The following is a 17,311-nucleotide window of genomic DNA, read 5'->3' on the forward strand; positions in this document are numbered from 1 at the left end:
TCAATTATGACATTCACCGCAATACGATGTGAGTAAACAAAATCATACAAAGCAAACATATTTATTTTGTTGGAAGAATTTCTGTATGGGGGAATGTTGATTTTTTTATTTAAAAAAAGCCCCACCCTGTACCTTAATGTTTAATGAGCAAACGCAGGGATTACATTTAATTGATTTCATTAATGTATTGACCCACAAGGATAAGCATCGGGGAAACAGAACAACACCGGTCGAACGTTTTTCGGAGGACATGGACGAACGCACGCACGCACGGGGAGGAATTTGATGGAACGAAAGTAAACAGAGAAGCAATCGTACCGGAGCGCCAAACCGATTTGTGGTGCGAAATGGAAGGAAAGCAAAAAGCAAAGCAGACAAGACGCATTTTTGAAAGAGGATCGACATGTGGATGAGACCCCGATCGGCCAGTACGGTGAAGGGGGGGCGCCAAGCGAAGGAGTAGGTGAGGAGGAGGGAGGGGAGGGTTGGGAGGGAGAGCAGTGGGGAAGAGAAACAAGAAGGAGCGTGTTGAAGGTTGGTGGCATGAAGCGGGATAAAGGTACAAGGAGGAGGAAGGGGGGTGGGGGGGGGGAAGGGGATGCAGGTGATTGGTGCGGTTTGGGGTGTGATCGAAAAAATAAAGACAGTCGGCCGGCTGCTCGAATGGATCAGTTTAAATTTTGCTATCCATGAGGGAAGCTCCAAGCTTGGGAGCGCGTGCGTGTACGTTTTCGGTTTGTTTTAATTTTTTCAAAAAAAAAACGTTCGGACTATCGTTTTAGAAGTTTTTTGGTCTTTTATTTTTTTGTCATATTTAGGTGCTCTATCGGTTTTAGCTCAAGTGGAAATTGTTTTATAGTTTTGTTGTTGTTGTGATTTGTTCTTTTCCGTTTACAGTTTTAATTACTTTCATAATTTGTTAAAAAAAAGTTTTCATTAGTTTTGTTGTTGTACGTGCAGTGTTTTACCAAGTGTGTGTATTTACGGCACCATATTAAAGAAAGAATTGTACAAAACACGTGACTGCCCTTACAAAAGCAAGTGTTGGTGCAACCAGAACGCAGAGGTAGGAGCCGATTTTTCGAATTGTTTTAATACATAATTTTAATCTAAAAAAGAATGTTTGCAGAAGAAAAAAAACAAAAAAAAGTTACAATACGTTGCTGGAAAAGAAAAAAATAATTACATCCGATTGGAAACGGCCATAACGGTGAAACAAATCAAAAAACGTCTGCAATCAATCAAATTCTAACGGATAGCAAAATACATTGGCAAAATGGAAAAAAAAACCAAACCTGAGGAAAGTTTTGAAATCGATCCGGCTCCATTCTAGCGCAAAATGTATGCCGCACAGTGCGAAGTCGTGTTTTAATGTTGAAACGATGCATAATTTTAAAGTTTAATCTTAACTGTAAACGTTAGTCTCTAGGATGGGATGCGGGAGAAGGGAAGATTTGTGACATGCCCAAAGATGAACTTTGAGAATATTAATGTTTGCCAATAAAACTATCCGTCAACGGCTTCTAATTCTAATCATACACCGGTTTTTTCGGGGATCGAATGTCTATGGCAGAACTCATCCATTTCTCTCAAGTTTGACGACGTTTTTTCTAGAGTCAATCTGGAGAGGAGGTCGTTAGTAATTCTTTGGCTAGTATTGTTTATCTGTTTAATCTTCTCCCTCTTAATGTATTCTTGAGACCTAGCTGACCTAATCCAGGAGGTTCGCAAAGGAGTTCTCTCGAAGTCTATTTAAGATTTGAACCCAAACTGAATTGCTGGATGTATTTTTGAGTCGTGCATTACTTGGGTTCGCTATCTATTTCTATCTCCGTTCGAATTTGTTTATTGCTATCAATAATTATAATTCTGTCTTTTTTGATGACTTTCGACGATAAGTTGATCGTTAAAGGTGTTGACAGTGCGGAGGATAGACCACTTAACGCCTGCTCTACATATCGATGGTGAAGTCATTAGGTAGTCATCCTCAGACTGATAATCATTTCACCGGAGGACGCATATCTAGCCACACACTCAATCTTTCCCTTCCTCCCTCTCTCCCTCACACACACTCACCTATTTCTCTTCCGCTCACCTCCGTTAGCACGAAATGTGTGCTCGGTGTCTTGCCTTGAGCGCATCGTGCGTATTCTACAAATTCGAAGGCGACAGACTAGACAACCAGCGGTACGGATTGATTAAAATGTACCGAACGTAATGACACCGACCCTGTTTCGGTGGTTTTAACTAACATTACCATTGCGCGCACCCTCGCACATCGCATTCCAGCTTGGTGGCCATGTTGGTATCCATTACCAGCGAAGTGCGGTTGTAGTATCCGTAGTAACCGATTAATACACACGCCCAGCACCCTATAAAACCCCGCCATTACCTTCCGAACCCCGTGAAAGGGTACTAAACGACGAACCCTGGTACACATCGACAAATCGTGACACGTGCGGGCGTTTATTTTAAACACATTTCTCCTTTTCTCTCTCTCTCTGTCTCGCTTTGTAGTTTGGCACGACACTTTCGTTGTCGGTAATGTGTGCTTCTGCGTTTTGGGTCTGTTTTCTCATTGTTAGTCAATTCTAATCGTTTCTCACAATGGAAATGAGCCTTTATTGAAGTCGAGCAATTATAGGAGTTTGTTGAAGATACCTATCACCTCTGGAATGCTCGTGGAGTTGAAAAGTAGAGTAGCTTCATTGCTCCAAAAAGAAACATTTACTTCGTGTCCTCTGGGACTTGTTATCGTCTTAATTGGCTGCACGATCTCAGTTTTTGTATCTCTTTCGTCTTATTTAATCTAACCAGATAATCAGATCTAAAAAAACGCAATCAAGATTTAATTCTTGAAGGGATTTCTGTGTTTTAATTTGTCCACTTTCGTTTCTTCTGTATTTCCCAATATTACGCAAGCTTTCGGTTGTAATTACTAAAGTTTAATCATCCATATTTAAATAAGCAAAAGTTGGTACTCTTTTAACTCCTCATTCTCACATCCAAAATGTAAATAATGCAAATGAGTCACTTTACAATAGCAAATCATTGAGATGTGTCATCCTTGAGATACGCGTCAAACAATAACATTAATCACCGAGGATGCGAGAGACAGAAAGGGTTGTACCATATGATCCAAATGTTAGAAAACGAAAATATATATTCTTCAATGCCTCAGCGAACGCATTTGCCATCTCCGTTGTCGTCTAGTTTTATTGCCCACTCCCTTGCACCCTTGACGTACGTTATCGGAATCGCAACGCAAACCTGCACGTCCACGAAGCTTACGACGCGGCTGTGCGGTGGACACGTTCCAAGACACGGCATAGCATACAGTAGGTAGTGACGAATTGTGCAGCGGATGTGCAGGTTTGGGTGCAAATAGAATGAAAGTGACAGCAGTTCGGGACCGTACAACGCCGTCTACGCTTACTTCCGTTGCTACCTACGGTTTTGACGCTTTTGATGGTTGATATTTGTAAAGCCCAATTACTCACGCACGCGCCCGGCTCGGTTTTTGATGACCACGATCGCGGTGCAGGTGATTAATTTCTCTTCCATTTGGCTTCTCCAAAAAACCTACTGCCAAATGAAAAGCAAATAAAAATATTCGAACGAGCGCGTCACAATGCGTTTTCTACCTGATCCGATTAGTGATCCGTTTGGGTTTGGGGTCACGGACTGCTGAAAGAATCGTATTCTTGGAGTGGGCAAAAACCTTACAGTCGCAAAAAGACGATTTCTTCCGTCTTCTGAGGACACCGTACAAAGTACTATAAGCAGATGCAAATCCGTAGAGAGATTAAAAAAATTTACATTTCCCTTACATCAGCAAAAAGCCGTGTGTGTGACGTGTCAAAGCGCACATATTTTGCGTTCGTTGATCCGCAGGGTGACATTTTTCATAAAATATTATTACATACTGGTTGCGTCCGGCGGTGGTCCTCTACCAACTCCACCGCTCCACGTCAGTTCTCGGGCACGCTTCGCAGGAGGTTCGTTTCCTTATTTCCCTCGCATTTTGTTTGCACAGAAGTAAGCTTGTGGTATTTCGAATGCGCGATAGGAATGTTTTTCCCGATGGGTGTAGAGATTTCGGTACTTCCAAAAACCATTTTATGGGGCGAAAGCGAATGTAGGTCTGTCTTAAAAATCGATATCGAACCATAAAAAAAACACACACAAGAGACACGCATGAGCAAGCAGGGAAAGGGGACCTAACACGAGCAAATTTGTATGGTAATGAGCCGCAAACTGCCACCTATTGCTTCGTGCCCAGGCCCAGAGCCGTTGTTTGAGATTTTTTGGGTATTTATTTGTCTTTAAGATTAAACACACACACACATGTACGTGCGGACACGAACTCTGGACCAAGATTTGCCAGTTTGAAGAGTGTAGAATCTCGTTCGCCAAAAATATGTAACCACCGCCCAGAAGATCGGAAGATGAGATCACTGTCGGGACAGATCTTGGTCAGTGATATGCGCGAAAGGTGCCAAGGTTTTTTTTTCAGAGCACCGTCCGAGCTTCGCCTGTATGCGAGAGTCATCACTTCGCATTTGAAAGTTATTAGTTTTATGGTTTTCCGTTATCGATTACAGCCTGACAGCCACCGTGCTTGTGACCGTTTTGCTAGGAACTTGCGTGGGATGGGACCTTTTTCCGGCATGTTGCCCACTTTTCGCATATTTTATTGAGAAGAAAGGTTCTCATGTTTCTTGGAGATAAGTTTGGCAGGTATGGCGCGGAATAGTTAGCACCGTACCGGTCGGCGGTGAAAGTGGGACAACGCTATGGGAGTTCACCGACAGGTTCTCGGCTAGGAGATCTGCACGAAAGCTAACAGGAGGATTACACAAGTTACGCCACCACTAGAACCTTCATTTGTGGATACATTCTGATATTTAGATGTTATTCCTCCATTTAAGGATATTCGCTTGAGATTAATCTCCAGAAGTTCCGAAGACATCCGATACAGCTACATCGAATGGGCGCCAAACTAGAATTCCTAGAATCGCTAGAGTATTAGCGGCGTGTAACTATTAAATGTCAGCCTATGTAATCAATCGCTGCTAAGCATGAGTAGTAGCTGTCAAAGCATTAATCGGAGCAAACTGTCAGCACTGATAAACGCTTTCCGCACACGAATCCGAAAGCAAATGATCCGTCAAAATCCTTCACACAAAGCTGTCAGGTGCAATGCTCCGCCCGTCCCCAAATGGTAAAGCCTGTCTGCGCATTTCCTGCTCCTGGTTTTTGTTTTTTTTTCTACTCTGTCCCTTCTCTCCATGGTAATCAGACCCGTTTCCCTGGAGCGTTCTGGCTGCCAAAGCAAACTCCAAAACCGGGCACATTAAAAATGCTGAAAACTGACGCTGTGGTTGTCAATATAAATATATTTTTTTTAAACCAGTTCCATGCCGAATAGGACCGCTGTCAGCATCATCACTTTTGTGGGGCCCCCCAATGGTATATACATGGAAATGTCACACGGTCCGGCCCCACGGAGTCTTTTCGAATTGTTGAAGCCTTTTTTTTGGTGTGGGAGAGGGGGGAGGGAGGAGGAAAGTAGGAAGTGCTATCGACCAGATCCTGTCTAACCCACCGTTTCTGTACTGTTTCGTGGTCCTGATCCTGTTTTTCGTGCTGCTTCCGCGATCTGCCAACGGCGCGTCCACTATTCCAGTGCGATCTTATCCCATTACCTCGCGGTAACCTTATCGCATATACGTGCCTGGTGGTGCTTCGAAATGCACAAGAACCTACAGAGAAAAACCGCAGAATGCGTTTAATGCCAAATGTTATATTGTTCTTGAATTCCGGCCTAGCGGCTGGAACCATTCGCCTCACCTTTACGCCTCGCGGCCGTCGAGTTCTGTCGCACGTTAACAGGTGAGTTTTGCGACTTTTCATAATTGCGCTTTGCCGCGCGTTTTTTTTTCTTTCTTACTGCTGTTCCCCCGCATTTCGTACATTGGGTGGCGGGTATAAGATCATAAAACAAGAATATGCCAACTAAAACGAATTAAAGCGATCGAGCTTGTAAGATATTGGGGTTGTGGAGATTGGAACGCCTGGCTACTCCACCCTTGCGGCTAGAGTGGGCGAGTGGAGTCTCGGCGGAAACTTCAGAACAAACCAGCAACAGAAAAAACACACAGTCAAGTGGCTTATCGAAGTGGGGTGGTACACATCGAAAGCGCTTGGAAGCGGGTATTGGTAACGTTTTGTTTCTTTGCATGTCGTCACTGGGCGGCATATATCCGGAGCAGTGTAGATAGCGCTTCGCCGGGGTTTTATATTTAGTCCTCCTGGTCCGCTTTGTGATTTCACAGATTTCACCCTGTTCTACACCCACACACTTCCTATCCCTTCGTTATGATTATTTGGCTGTAAAATGTTAAGGGTACTAAAAAACCATTAGGGAGTCCATCCAAACAAATTGCCACGATGCCTCTCTCTCTTCAGTACCACACGTCTAGCGGACGATGATCCAAGTTCTGCCATCAAACTGGACTACCACTTCATGGATAAAGCTGTCGAAAGAAAAATAATCATTTAATATTTAAATTACCATTTGAAACGGGGGGCCCCAGTCCGCCCATCCATGTTGTCCGATGATGGTACGAAAATGGGCATGACATATTGGATTTGATTGTTGCCGTTATTAAGGCACATTTGACAGTAAATGAAGCTGAGGATTGATTTCGTCTCCTTTGGCGAGTGTGTGCGTTTTTTTTTGTTGGTATTATTTGCGTGAAAGATCACATAATTAGCATAAATCGTGATCGTGCTCCTCACCATGCAATCTCCCAGCTCAGGAGACGCCGGACATTGCGGGTGACTTTATAATCTAATATTATAATAATACCTGAATGCTGCGAACGTGAACCATCGGGAGATAAATGGGTTGTCGCGTGTTTATGTACGCGTCCTGCTCGTTCCGTTCGGGACGTCTCGCAGAGGAGGAGCAGCAGATCCACGCTAAGCAAGATTGATACACAAAATGACCTTGATATTTAGGTTAGCGACCTTTCAGGAATTTACGATCCTGCTCAAAAATTGGGAAGAAGCAAATAGTGCTGTTTTGATTTCAGTAGCTGCGCAGAGCATTGATTGGTTTGGAGATCTTTTTTTTTGGGGAGGCTATCGCACTGAACTTTATCGAAATGCCTGATTGACAGATCAGTTGCGACTGATCCAGTGAGCAATCCTTATGAATACACCCCAACAAAAAACAAGCGAGACGACTAACTACATTGTCCTTAACATTTACGTACAATGCGATTATTGATCGATGTCATGCTGGCTGACATATACAATAGTCGTTTAGTTTGTTTATATCGTGCCTGTAATTCTTACTTCTTAGCCTTAATGCTTTGCCGTTTCATCAAGAATCGTTCCACCAATCTGATCGGAGATTGTATTCTGTTTTGTTACGTCTTTTGCGGTGTGGGGACTTTTTTTTCTTCGTGTTCTCCCCGAAAAAACCCTTTTCGCACGTTCTTCAACATTGTCCTTGCCGTTCTTGGGTTGCAAACGCTTCGCGGCAAGGTGAGGAAATTCGAATCTGGACGTCAAGTTGTCAGCAACACGAACGAGATTTGACATTTGCGCTATTGATTAATTGTTGCATTAATTGGCCACGATCGTACCAAACAATCAGACCGAAAATGGATCGGGCAAACAAGTGCGCTGCTCCAGATATCGCCATGTCAAGTGGATGTCGACCCCCCCGCGCACAAATCCTGTTCTTCGGATTCCTTTCTAATTCTGGCGCGAACCCTGAAATCCTCACGCGGCACGATAGTTGATAAAACGTGAGTTGGTATTTGCTTCTGATAAATCCCTAAATTAGCACGAGTGATTAAGTACCGAATACATTTAGTGATGACCATTTTTTAATGGGTTTTTGGGAATAGTTTTTTTCTGGTTAAAAAAATTCCAAAAATGGGTATCGTATACATTAAGCAGAAACGTCCTGTTTGTCCCGCGGACAGATGGTGCTCATTAACTTGGAACAAACCCAGAATTTCACAACAACAAAAAACACACACACATGGTGTCATGGAAACATTATCAAAAATGTAAAGCGTCATGAGCGTTCCGTTAATTTTTCACCGTTGTAAGCCTCCAGTTTTTTTTTCGCTACGTTTCTTCACCACATCCATGTCGCCATGATTAATGAGATCGAAAAAAAACAGTAATATCTTGAGGAATTCTCTGGTACCGGGGGGTAGGGGGGGGGGGGGGGGAGGTTAGGTAGAATTTCAGAATACACCGAAACGGTCTCCAATGTTGACAATTTCGATAGACCAGAGTCCCAAGAGAGAAAAAAAAGTCTTCCAACAAATGACGGGTCGGCGATAGGCCAGCTAAACTTACAGTCCAATTTTTTGTTCGAAAAAGAATCGTTTTTCACCCGCGACAGTAAATCCACTCCGTAAAGGATGGCAGCTACTCGAGGCGGCATCGCATACAGCAGCTGGCCAGAACACGCTTGCCCACTATAATCACACATCCCATTTCCTGAGTCGTACGCGATAAGCGATGTCTGTGTGGTTCTCTCGGGACGTGCGAACAACTCCCTGCCCTCTGGTGGACACTTCCTGCAACGATCCTTTGGTTGCTTTACGAACGGGGCCGACCACCATTTGTTTTGGGTCGTCGCCTATCGGACGTATATATTGGTGGTGATATCGTAATCGCAGTATTATGCAAAAAAACACAAACCTTGCCTTTCTCCCTGCAGGCAACCACACATCGCCACATGTTTCCACGATTCTCCGCGCCGTAGCTAGGAGCGGGAGGTAGCGAACTCATTTGCGTTAAAACCACGATTCAGTCCAGACTCAGTACGTGCCGAGGCAGCGTACACAACATCTTCCCGACTTTCTTTAACCATTCTGTGTGTAGTTTTGCTTTTTTTCTTTTTTTTTTATAAACCCCAAGCAAGAGAAGAAACTTTGCAAGAGATTAAGTGTGTGCGTGTGTGTGTGTGTTTGTGTGCGCAGCATTTTTTTATTTCTTTTCTTCCCCCTGCGAGAACGGGATCAGTAAGCGGGGGACACAACGAAAATCAAAGATTTATTCAAATCGTGCCTTAATTTATTTGTTCACAAAGTGGATAGGGTGTTTGTACGACTTATATCCCCCTTCCCCCCCGCCTTTCTTACTTGTCCGCCATGTTGGACGGTTCGTGGTTTTTTGGCAAATTAATCATTCCACTGCTGATGGCAGAAATAACACTGCACGGAACGCATCAACCTAACGGCATCTCGTTGGTAATGGCCACCGACGCAAACAACCCAACCGGAGCGAACGATGGTAATGTTCTTGATTTCCTTCCCTTTTTGTGTGGAGGTGCCACACAAATAGCACACAAAACACAAAACAAAATCTAAGCCGGCAAAATCACAATCAACAAGACACTAATTAAATGTCACACTTTCTTCATGTCTGGATGTGTGTGTGCGCGCGTGTGTGTGTGTTCGGGGGTTTGTATGTGTGGATATGATCCTGGGATTAAAGTGCCATTGAACTGTTTGGAGCACACGGTAACGTCCGGGACATTCGACGAATACTACGGACTGGAGGATATTGGGAACGAACCGTCCAGCAACTATCTGGTAAATGTCAGCTTCACCGTGGAGGTACGCAACCGACAGGAAGAGTTGGCTGTACTACTCTCGGGTCAGAACCGTTCTTATCAACATCCAGACTTTGCTCGGACGTACGAAATGCGCCTAACGAACGTCTACACGGTGATGTATCGGGAAACGCTCAAAATGCAGGCTTACCACAGCCCAACGGATAAACTATTCCCGGCGGATATCTTCCGGCTACGGTTTCTGCTTAGCCGCGACGGTAACCTAACCGTGCTGGTGAATGACAACGCGAAGCGCCCATTGCTAGCGGTCGTCGACGAACGGCAGGCTCTGGAGGTGCAGTACGTGAGCTTTTCGTCGCGCATGAACGCCTACCCGGTGCGGTTCTTTCTAGGCTGTGGTCTACCACAGTACAGAGCGATCGAGCTGATCGCCGAGTCGGTAGGATCACCAACCAACCTGCCATTAGTCGACGGTTCCTGTCCCGTCTGTCCGAAGCAGCGCTGTGAAGTGGTCGTTAAGGCATGTGCGGACAACAGCAAGGATCCGAACGGAGCCGCCGGCAACGGGGAGCTAGAGCAGCAGAAGTACTACTTCTACTTTAATCTCTACCTGATGAAGAACAGAACCAAATCGAACGTACTTACCGGGAGTGGCGTACGTAAACCATCCGATGATGGGCTGTAGAAGCTGTTTGTAAAATAATTTGCTCAATAAAAATACAAGAATAACACGTTCTGCGATGACTTTTAGTTGCGGCTTTGCGTGCAATGTGTTGAAGAGGTGTTATCGGCACGCACACAATTCTTCCAAAAGGCAAAGTATCGGCATTACTCTGGTCTCGCTTGCTAATTCGACGGTAATTCTGTTAAAAGGTCCGTCAAAATGAACGAGCCGAAAATGTCAGCGACACCGTAGGTCAAGTTCGGTAGGAAGCATGTGTAACGGGTGTGTAATAATGTCGACAAACCGAATGAAACATCTTCATATCTTCCTGTCCTTAACATGGGTATGGTGCGGTGTGTTTTTTGTCTTCTTCTTGTGCTGTAATTGTTCACCCATCGCCCGTGTGCGCCTTGTTGGAGGCACTTTGGTCGACTACTTCCCCCCGCCGTTACTGAGTGTCTTTTCATCCTGGGAAGTTTTTTTCTCTTCTTCTCTCTCTTTCTCTCTCTCTCTCTCTCTCTCAAGTGGAATAAAAGTCACACACGCAGGAGTAGGCAACGGGAGTAAAAGATCGCTACATTATTTATGGACGTCTGGTGGGCTAAGCCACCGATGGTTACTAGCCGTTATGACTTACAAAACATGTGCAGAAATTTAAATGCACACGGGTCCGGCACTACCGACAAAAATGTCCTGTGACCACCAGCGACTCCTTTACGTCTCTGTGTGTCGCTTTTGTTTTCCTTCTTCACGCGTATCCGCACCTACAGTGATGTGCGAAAGGTTAAGCCATATCGCCACTCAACTATGCCCTATAGTTGCGATTGGACAAATGGGATCACCGTGCGCGAGCATCAGTGACAGCGATACGCGCGATCCGGTGATCGAGCCCGTTCCGAAATGTCAAATAAAACAAGACGAATATGTATTGTATTGGTAAATCTGGCACTGCGCATTGTATCGCGTTACGTGGGCAGCTGTACGATCGAACAATAACAATCTATACCTTATCTTGAAACAGCTATCCGATAGTGTATATGCACAGCAATATAGATTGTAGATTCGTGTCTACTTATGCAGATGGTTCTGCATCAAATGTCAATTTGACAGGATGTTCATGAGTTTTTTGCTTTGTTGTATTACGCATCGAAACATTATGCATCGCACTGTACTGTAGCGCTGTTTACCGATCGTCTCCGACACATTCGTCTTCTCCGTTCCCCGTTCCTGCGATATTGTTACTTAACGCGGTGTTAATGTCGAGGATGCGATCTGCCATTCCCACCACTCCTTTGCCACATACCATCCGTAACGGATCGCCATTTCGCTCTTTGCAGCGTTTCTTATCTATGGGGCACTGCTGTGCGACAAAACAAAAGATTCGTTACGCCCTCTCAACTGCGTGACAGCATGCGGGATGCGTTACCACCAGGGGGCAGGCTATCAGGGAAGGGATAGGGTAAAGGGCTTCAAGGAGTTAACAAAGTATCCGCTACGTTGAACACCGCCAATTCTGTATTGATTAAGGGCGGGAAGAGGAGGAGAAGGAGGAGGAGGCGGAGAGGGTTTTGGGAAGAAAGGAGTCATGGTGGCCACTGCAAAAGGGCAGTGACGAAAGTAGCGTAGAATCTTCGCATCTTCAGTAATAAAAAAATATATGGATAGCTTTTTAACCTTTAAGCGCACTGCTCGATTACTACGCGAACCGGACAAAAGGTCAATTTGACATGTCGCGCTATGGTTTTGGCGGCAGTTTTCCCTTCCCCCCTCTCTCCCCACCACAGTGTCCTTAAGCAAGGCGAGCGGGCAACGAAATTGGCGAATGGATGAAAAATAGGACCTGCGATGTGATGCGCTTGTCAGCATCGGTCATCTTCGTTAATCTGCGTGTTGGTTGGTGGGGGGCCGTTGCGTTACCACCATTCCGCTGCGTTCTATAATCTTTAGCCCACCATTTACGCTTCGGTCCCTTTTCGGTATTCCTGGACGACTCTCATCTGCACGAGGGCTCATCTGCTTCGAGCAAAGGGGCACTGTAATGATAGCACGGCGGCAAATGTCAAACCACGTCGCTTCCAGTGCGGCCTTATCGAGTGTTGAAGGTGGTGATGGCGGCGGAGGGGAGGAGGAGGGGTAGGTGGGGAGAGAGCGTGGTAGGGTAAGGAAAAGGTGAGGGCATATTTACGGCAGTAAGCAAAAGAGGAATTAACACATCCCGCGCGTGCAAATTGGCCCCTTTCGTCCAATGGGTGAAACAATATAGCCGTGCTCAAAGGATAAACTTAACGCCAAACATCAGCACGGACGCTTCGAGCTGATTTATTAAGCACACACACACACACGCTCTACCTCCCCTACAAACTCCCCAGTCAAACAATTGCTGTCCAGACAAATGTTGCTAATTGCCTCCGAGTACTAGGAGCCGATTGTAGTCCAGACGTTGTGTCCTCAGCAAAACACTCTACCCTACCCTTGGTCGCGTACTGCAATGGTTCTAGACATTCCGGCACGCTTCGACCTGGCCTGGTTTGTTCTTCCGGTTGTGCGTGTGTGTGTGTGTGTGTGGGAAACCGGTGATGATAAGCTGGTAAGGCGTTCACTTCAAAAAAGCAGCTCAATATAAAGAAGGAACTGCGGAAGGCGGCACACGGCATCGTACGCGTCCGTATAAGATTGCCCTTTTCGGAGGCCGCATACACGTATGTCCTTGGCATTTAGGATCGGCCGTTCTGGATCGTGCCGGACCATTCGCTACCCAGTTCCCGGTGTGAGCCATTTTGCGTAACGGCGAACGACGATTCTTGTGGTCTTCTTGTGGTCGAACATTGGGGAAAAAATGTTCTATGAACGATCGGTTGGTAGTGTCTCTTTTTTATTGATACTTCCAGAGCGTGTGCCTCAGGACACTCGGGATAGCTTTTCTGTGTCTTGTGACTATCTCTTATCTTAGGTGAACCACACGTACCGGTTGCATTACGCATTTGCATTCGAGTGCGAGGGTTGCGGGCGATGTTTCGGAGGTGCTTGAAGAGAAATATATGGTAATGCAAGGCAGCAGTAAACAGCGAGGTGAACGTTCTGATATTTTTGTCTGGCTTCACGTTCACCTTTTTTTTTCGCCTCATTTGCTGTATCACTTTTTTTTTGACGCCAACCATATGCGGCCCACCAAGAGAAACCAGTACACAGCTAGCCGGTTCTGATGACATTCCAGGCGAGCGTGAAGTAAATTACCGTCAACAAAACTATTTCTTCCCCCAGAGGTGGACCTTCTGACAGGAACATGCGGTAATGGTCGACCCATTCTCGTTCGGATGACAAGCAACGGATAGAGAATGCCTGGTGATCATGGCTGCAAATGCTCGATAGGTTTTATTGTGAAATATACTGTCATCAATTCTAGCCCTCCTCATTAATTTACTGCTAAAAACCCCGTGGAATGTGTGTGTGTGGGAGATCTCGCCAGCACTCCTTGCGACACTGGCGCAAGTTTGTGTACAAAAAAACAATCTTAACAGGATTTAAATAGAATTAGATTAAAAATTGCATCTCTTGCTGTGCCTGGCCCGAGAAAAAACTGGATTACGCATTTCTCAAGGATCCGATATGTGAGGTGTATTCCTGGGAAGCTCCACGATCTATGCGATCTGATTGGTGGCGTCGGCAATTGGTACCTTGCCGCCTTTCTCGTTCTTGCTGCTTAGGTAAACATTAAAGTAGAAGAAATACTTCTGCTTTTCACTATCCGTACCGGATGCTTGCATCAATAAATCCTTGGAAGTGTCCGAGCACGCTTTTACGATAACTTCACATTTTTCCGGCTTTGGACAGACGGGACATTTTGTGGACTGATCACCGGATGTGGTTTGTCTTTGGCGATTGCTCTCACCACCACCACCACCAACATCGCCTGCTTCCTCGTCCGGCTCATCGTGGTCGTCTTCCTCTGTTGGTTGTCGCGCCACATCCTCCTCCGCGTCGTTCATCGGCTGGGAAGGTAAGGAGGTTTGCTGATCTCCTGGTAAACCGCCAGCTGAATCCGACTCGGAACCGTCAACGGTTTCGGCCGGTTGTTTGCGTGCCATCGTCGCAGCTAGCGCTGCATCTACACAGCGAAAGTAGAACGTCACCGGATACGCGTTCATGCGTGATCCGAAGCTGATGTACGATACCTCGATCGGTGGACGTTCGTCATGCACGGTAAGGATGAGAGATTTCTGAAGACCCGGTATGGAGACAGTAATATGACCGGCGCGTGTTATTTGGATGCGCAGCCGAAATTGTTCACCCGGGAAGAAGTTGAAATTGTGACTGTGGTGGGCGGACATCCGGAGCGTTTCCTTGTAGATGACGGTGTACACGTTGCTGATACGTACCTCGTACGTTCGCCCATAGTCCGGATGCTGACGTGATCGATTGCTAGCGGACAGCAGGATCGCTAACTCTTCCTGCATGTTACGCACCTGCACAAATAGTGTGAAGTCGACGACATTCTGCTCCGTGCGATTGTTGCCGATGCGATCAATGTCGAAGTATTCCTCAAACTGGCTTGTTGTAGTTGTGTGATGTTCACAGTTTTCGCCCACTATGGAAAATCGATCAGAATAGGGAGTGGGAAGGGAATTTTCTCATAAACTGTCTAACGCTTACCATGTTGAGCAGCGATCTGGCTAGCTTCGTCTGTTCCACTGGATGTTCCGTGCAAGCTTAGGAATGCCTGGGCTCCCAGACACAGTATCCCAAACAGTACGCGAAACGCCATCCTGTAGGATTGTAGCAAACCTGCAAAACGGAAAGCAAACAGGATCCATGAACCAAAAAGCCCCCTAAGGCATAGATTTTAAGTTTTTCTTTCGTTTCGTTTTTGCAGATGAGCTTGGCAGTGTCTAGGGTGCGGCCACTGTTCCGATGGTTGCTCCCAATGTTGCTGCTCGCTAACGCTGCGCTAGAGGTGCACGGACATGGCCGCATGATGGAACCGCCGGCACGCAATGCGATGTGGCGCTTCGGTTTTCCAAATCCGGTCAACTACAACGATAACGAGCTGTTTTGCGGTGGGTACGCGGTACAGTGGGAACAGAACCAGGGCAGCTGTGGCGTTTGTGGCGATGCGTACAACTTACGGTCGCCCCGACCGCATGAGGCGGGCGGCGAGTATGGTAAGGGTATCGTGTCGCGTCGGTACGTAGCCGGACAGGAGGTTGAGGTGGAGATCGAACTGACCGCTAATCATATGGGCCGGTTCGAGCTGTACCTCTGTCCGAACAATAATCCGAACGCGGAAGCGACCCAAGAATGCTTCGATCGTTATCCGTTGTATCTTAGCGGTACACGGGAGGTTCGGTTCTTCATTCCACCGGACTCGAAGAAAAAGGACGTGTTTCGGTATCGTGTGCAGCTGCCGTTATATGTTAGCTGCACGCAATGCGTACTGCAGTGGACGTACTTTACCGGTAATATGTGGGGAAGGTGTGACAACGGTACCGAGTCCGTTGGATGCGGTAGACCAGGTAAGTGTGATGCCAACTCTCATCAATCGACAACTGCTGCAATTGATTCAAAAACCCCATCGAAGCTTCCCATACCTCATTAGAGCCCCCAACACCCCTTTAGAGCGAGAATATTCGAGATACTTCCTTCTGGAGTACTCCTGACGTTTAGACGCAGCTTTTGGAATGTTTTGTTTATTACTTTGGGGAGCTTTTGTTTTTATTGCGAACCCAGTCTCTCCCCTTTTTTCTGTATCCCCTCTCACTGCTGTTTTTTTTTTTGTTTTTTGTTCTCTACGAATTGCGTTTAAAAAAAGAAACGTTCCGGAACTGTGCGGACATCAGCATCGTGTCGAATACTGGTGGCCGGCCACCACTATTCGTAGGCAATAATAACCCATTCCTGCTGTACTACCGAGATTTCCGCGACCCCAAGCCGGACAATGTTTATCCACTCATCATCCGGTAAGGTTTTCGTTCCGGGCAGTAGATACACCAAACAGACGAAACTTCGCTAACTCCCCCCCCCCCCCCCCCCCCCCTTTCTCTTTCTTTCCGCCACCAGGGATCAGGTGTGTCTACCCACTGCGACCTACCGCAGCTTTATCGGAATGGAAGATTGGTGCCAGAACAACTGCCTACGCTATCCACCCAACTGTCCGGAAACGGTGTGCCACTGCCCGTAAGTATCACCATTACGTACCGTGTTTTTATTTTTGTACCGATATCGGATGCCGCCTGATTGTTGATTGTGTTCGATTTGCTATCTGCCTTACTTTCCAAACTGCAGACAAACGTGCGAAGCGATCGGTGAGCTGCGAGGCCGCGAGGGAGCCGACGTATACTGTCTGGACCAGTGTCTCAACTTCAAGTCCAACTGCCCAGCCGACAGATGTCGTTGCTACTGAATGCGCCATTGCAGAAATGCGTGCGTGTGTGTGTGCGTGTATTTGATTGTGTGGAGTATGTGTGCCGTATTGCGTCGAATGAACGAGAACTATCAGGACGAACTGAAGGACGAATCTAGAACTGCAATGTCCGTACTGGACGAAAGGTGAAAGAGACGTGCTTCAACACTCTGTTTTGTTTTGTGTATGTGTATGTGTGCGTGTATATGTAGAAGGTCGTCAGTTTTTTTTGGGATGTTGCGGCATTCGGTAAGGAGTCGTCACTTTCGCCCTCGGCACTGTCGTGAAAGCGAGATAGAAAGCAAACGTCTTCAACTCATAACTCAAGGAAAATTAGGACTTGCGTCTAACCGTACAGCAATACGAGTCATCATTTGTTTGCCCACTTCTTGCCGCTATTTCTGCAGGGCAATTACTTACATTATCACATTGGGGAAGAAAAAAACACCGATTTAAAGAGGAGAAGCAGCTATTGGTTGCCAACCGTCTAACCGTCGTTTAAGACACCTTGCAGAGACCGTGCAGAGTTCAAAGAGGATGGGGGAAAAAGATCTTACGGAATGTCTTGTAACAGTTGAACTGTACGATAGAAATAAAACAATAAGTTAATCCTGTACCGACACACAAACAATGTTTG

At 46.2% G+C, this 17,311-nt stretch overlaps 3 protein-coding genes across 3 annotated transcripts; 2 read left to right on the top strand and 1 right to left on the bottom strand.

Annotated features, from left to right (window-relative positions):
• Positions 1-607: 607 nt before the first annotated feature.
• Positions 608-17,294, top strand: LOC125774316 (uncharacterized). Its single transcript, XM_049444590.1, has 6 exons — positions 608-723; positions 898-1,066; positions 15,148-15,787; positions 16,084-16,231; positions 16,332-16,448; positions 16,557-17,294. Exons 3-6 carry the CDS (start codon positions 15,148-15,150, stop codon positions 16,672-16,674), a joined length of 1,023 nt encoding a protein of 340 aa, XP_049300547.1. The 5' UTR covers positions 608-723; positions 898-1,066; the 3' UTR covers positions 16,675-17,294.
• LOC125774386 (uncharacterized) lies at positions 8,564-10,344 on the top strand. Its single transcript, XM_049444618.1, has 2 exons — positions 8,564-9,330; positions 9,535-10,344. Exons 1-2 carry the CDS (start codon positions 9,189-9,191, stop codon positions 10,296-10,298), a joined length of 906 nt encoding a protein of 301 aa, XP_049300575.1. The 5' UTR covers positions 8,564-9,188; the 3' UTR covers positions 10,299-10,344.
• LOC125774299 (uncharacterized) lies at positions 13,621-16,571 on the bottom strand. The gene is made up of 3 exons (XM_049444580.1): positions 16,470-16,571; positions 14,928-15,059; positions 13,621-14,862 (listed from the first exon to the last, which is right to left on the bottom strand). Exons 2-3 carry the CDS (start codon positions 15,037-15,039, stop codon positions 13,916-13,918), a joined length of 1,059 nt encoding a protein of 352 aa, XP_049300537.1. The 5' UTR covers positions 15,040-15,059; positions 16,470-16,571; the 3' UTR covers positions 13,621-13,915.
• Positions 17,295-17,311: the final 17 nt, after the last annotated feature.

Source organism: Anopheles funestus, chromosome X (genome assembly GCF_943734845.2).
Source record: "Anopheles funestus chromosome X, idAnoFuneDA-416_04, whole genome shotgun sequence".
NCBI classification, from domain to species: Eukaryota; Metazoa; Arthropoda; class Insecta; order Diptera; family Culicidae; genus Anopheles; species Anopheles funestus.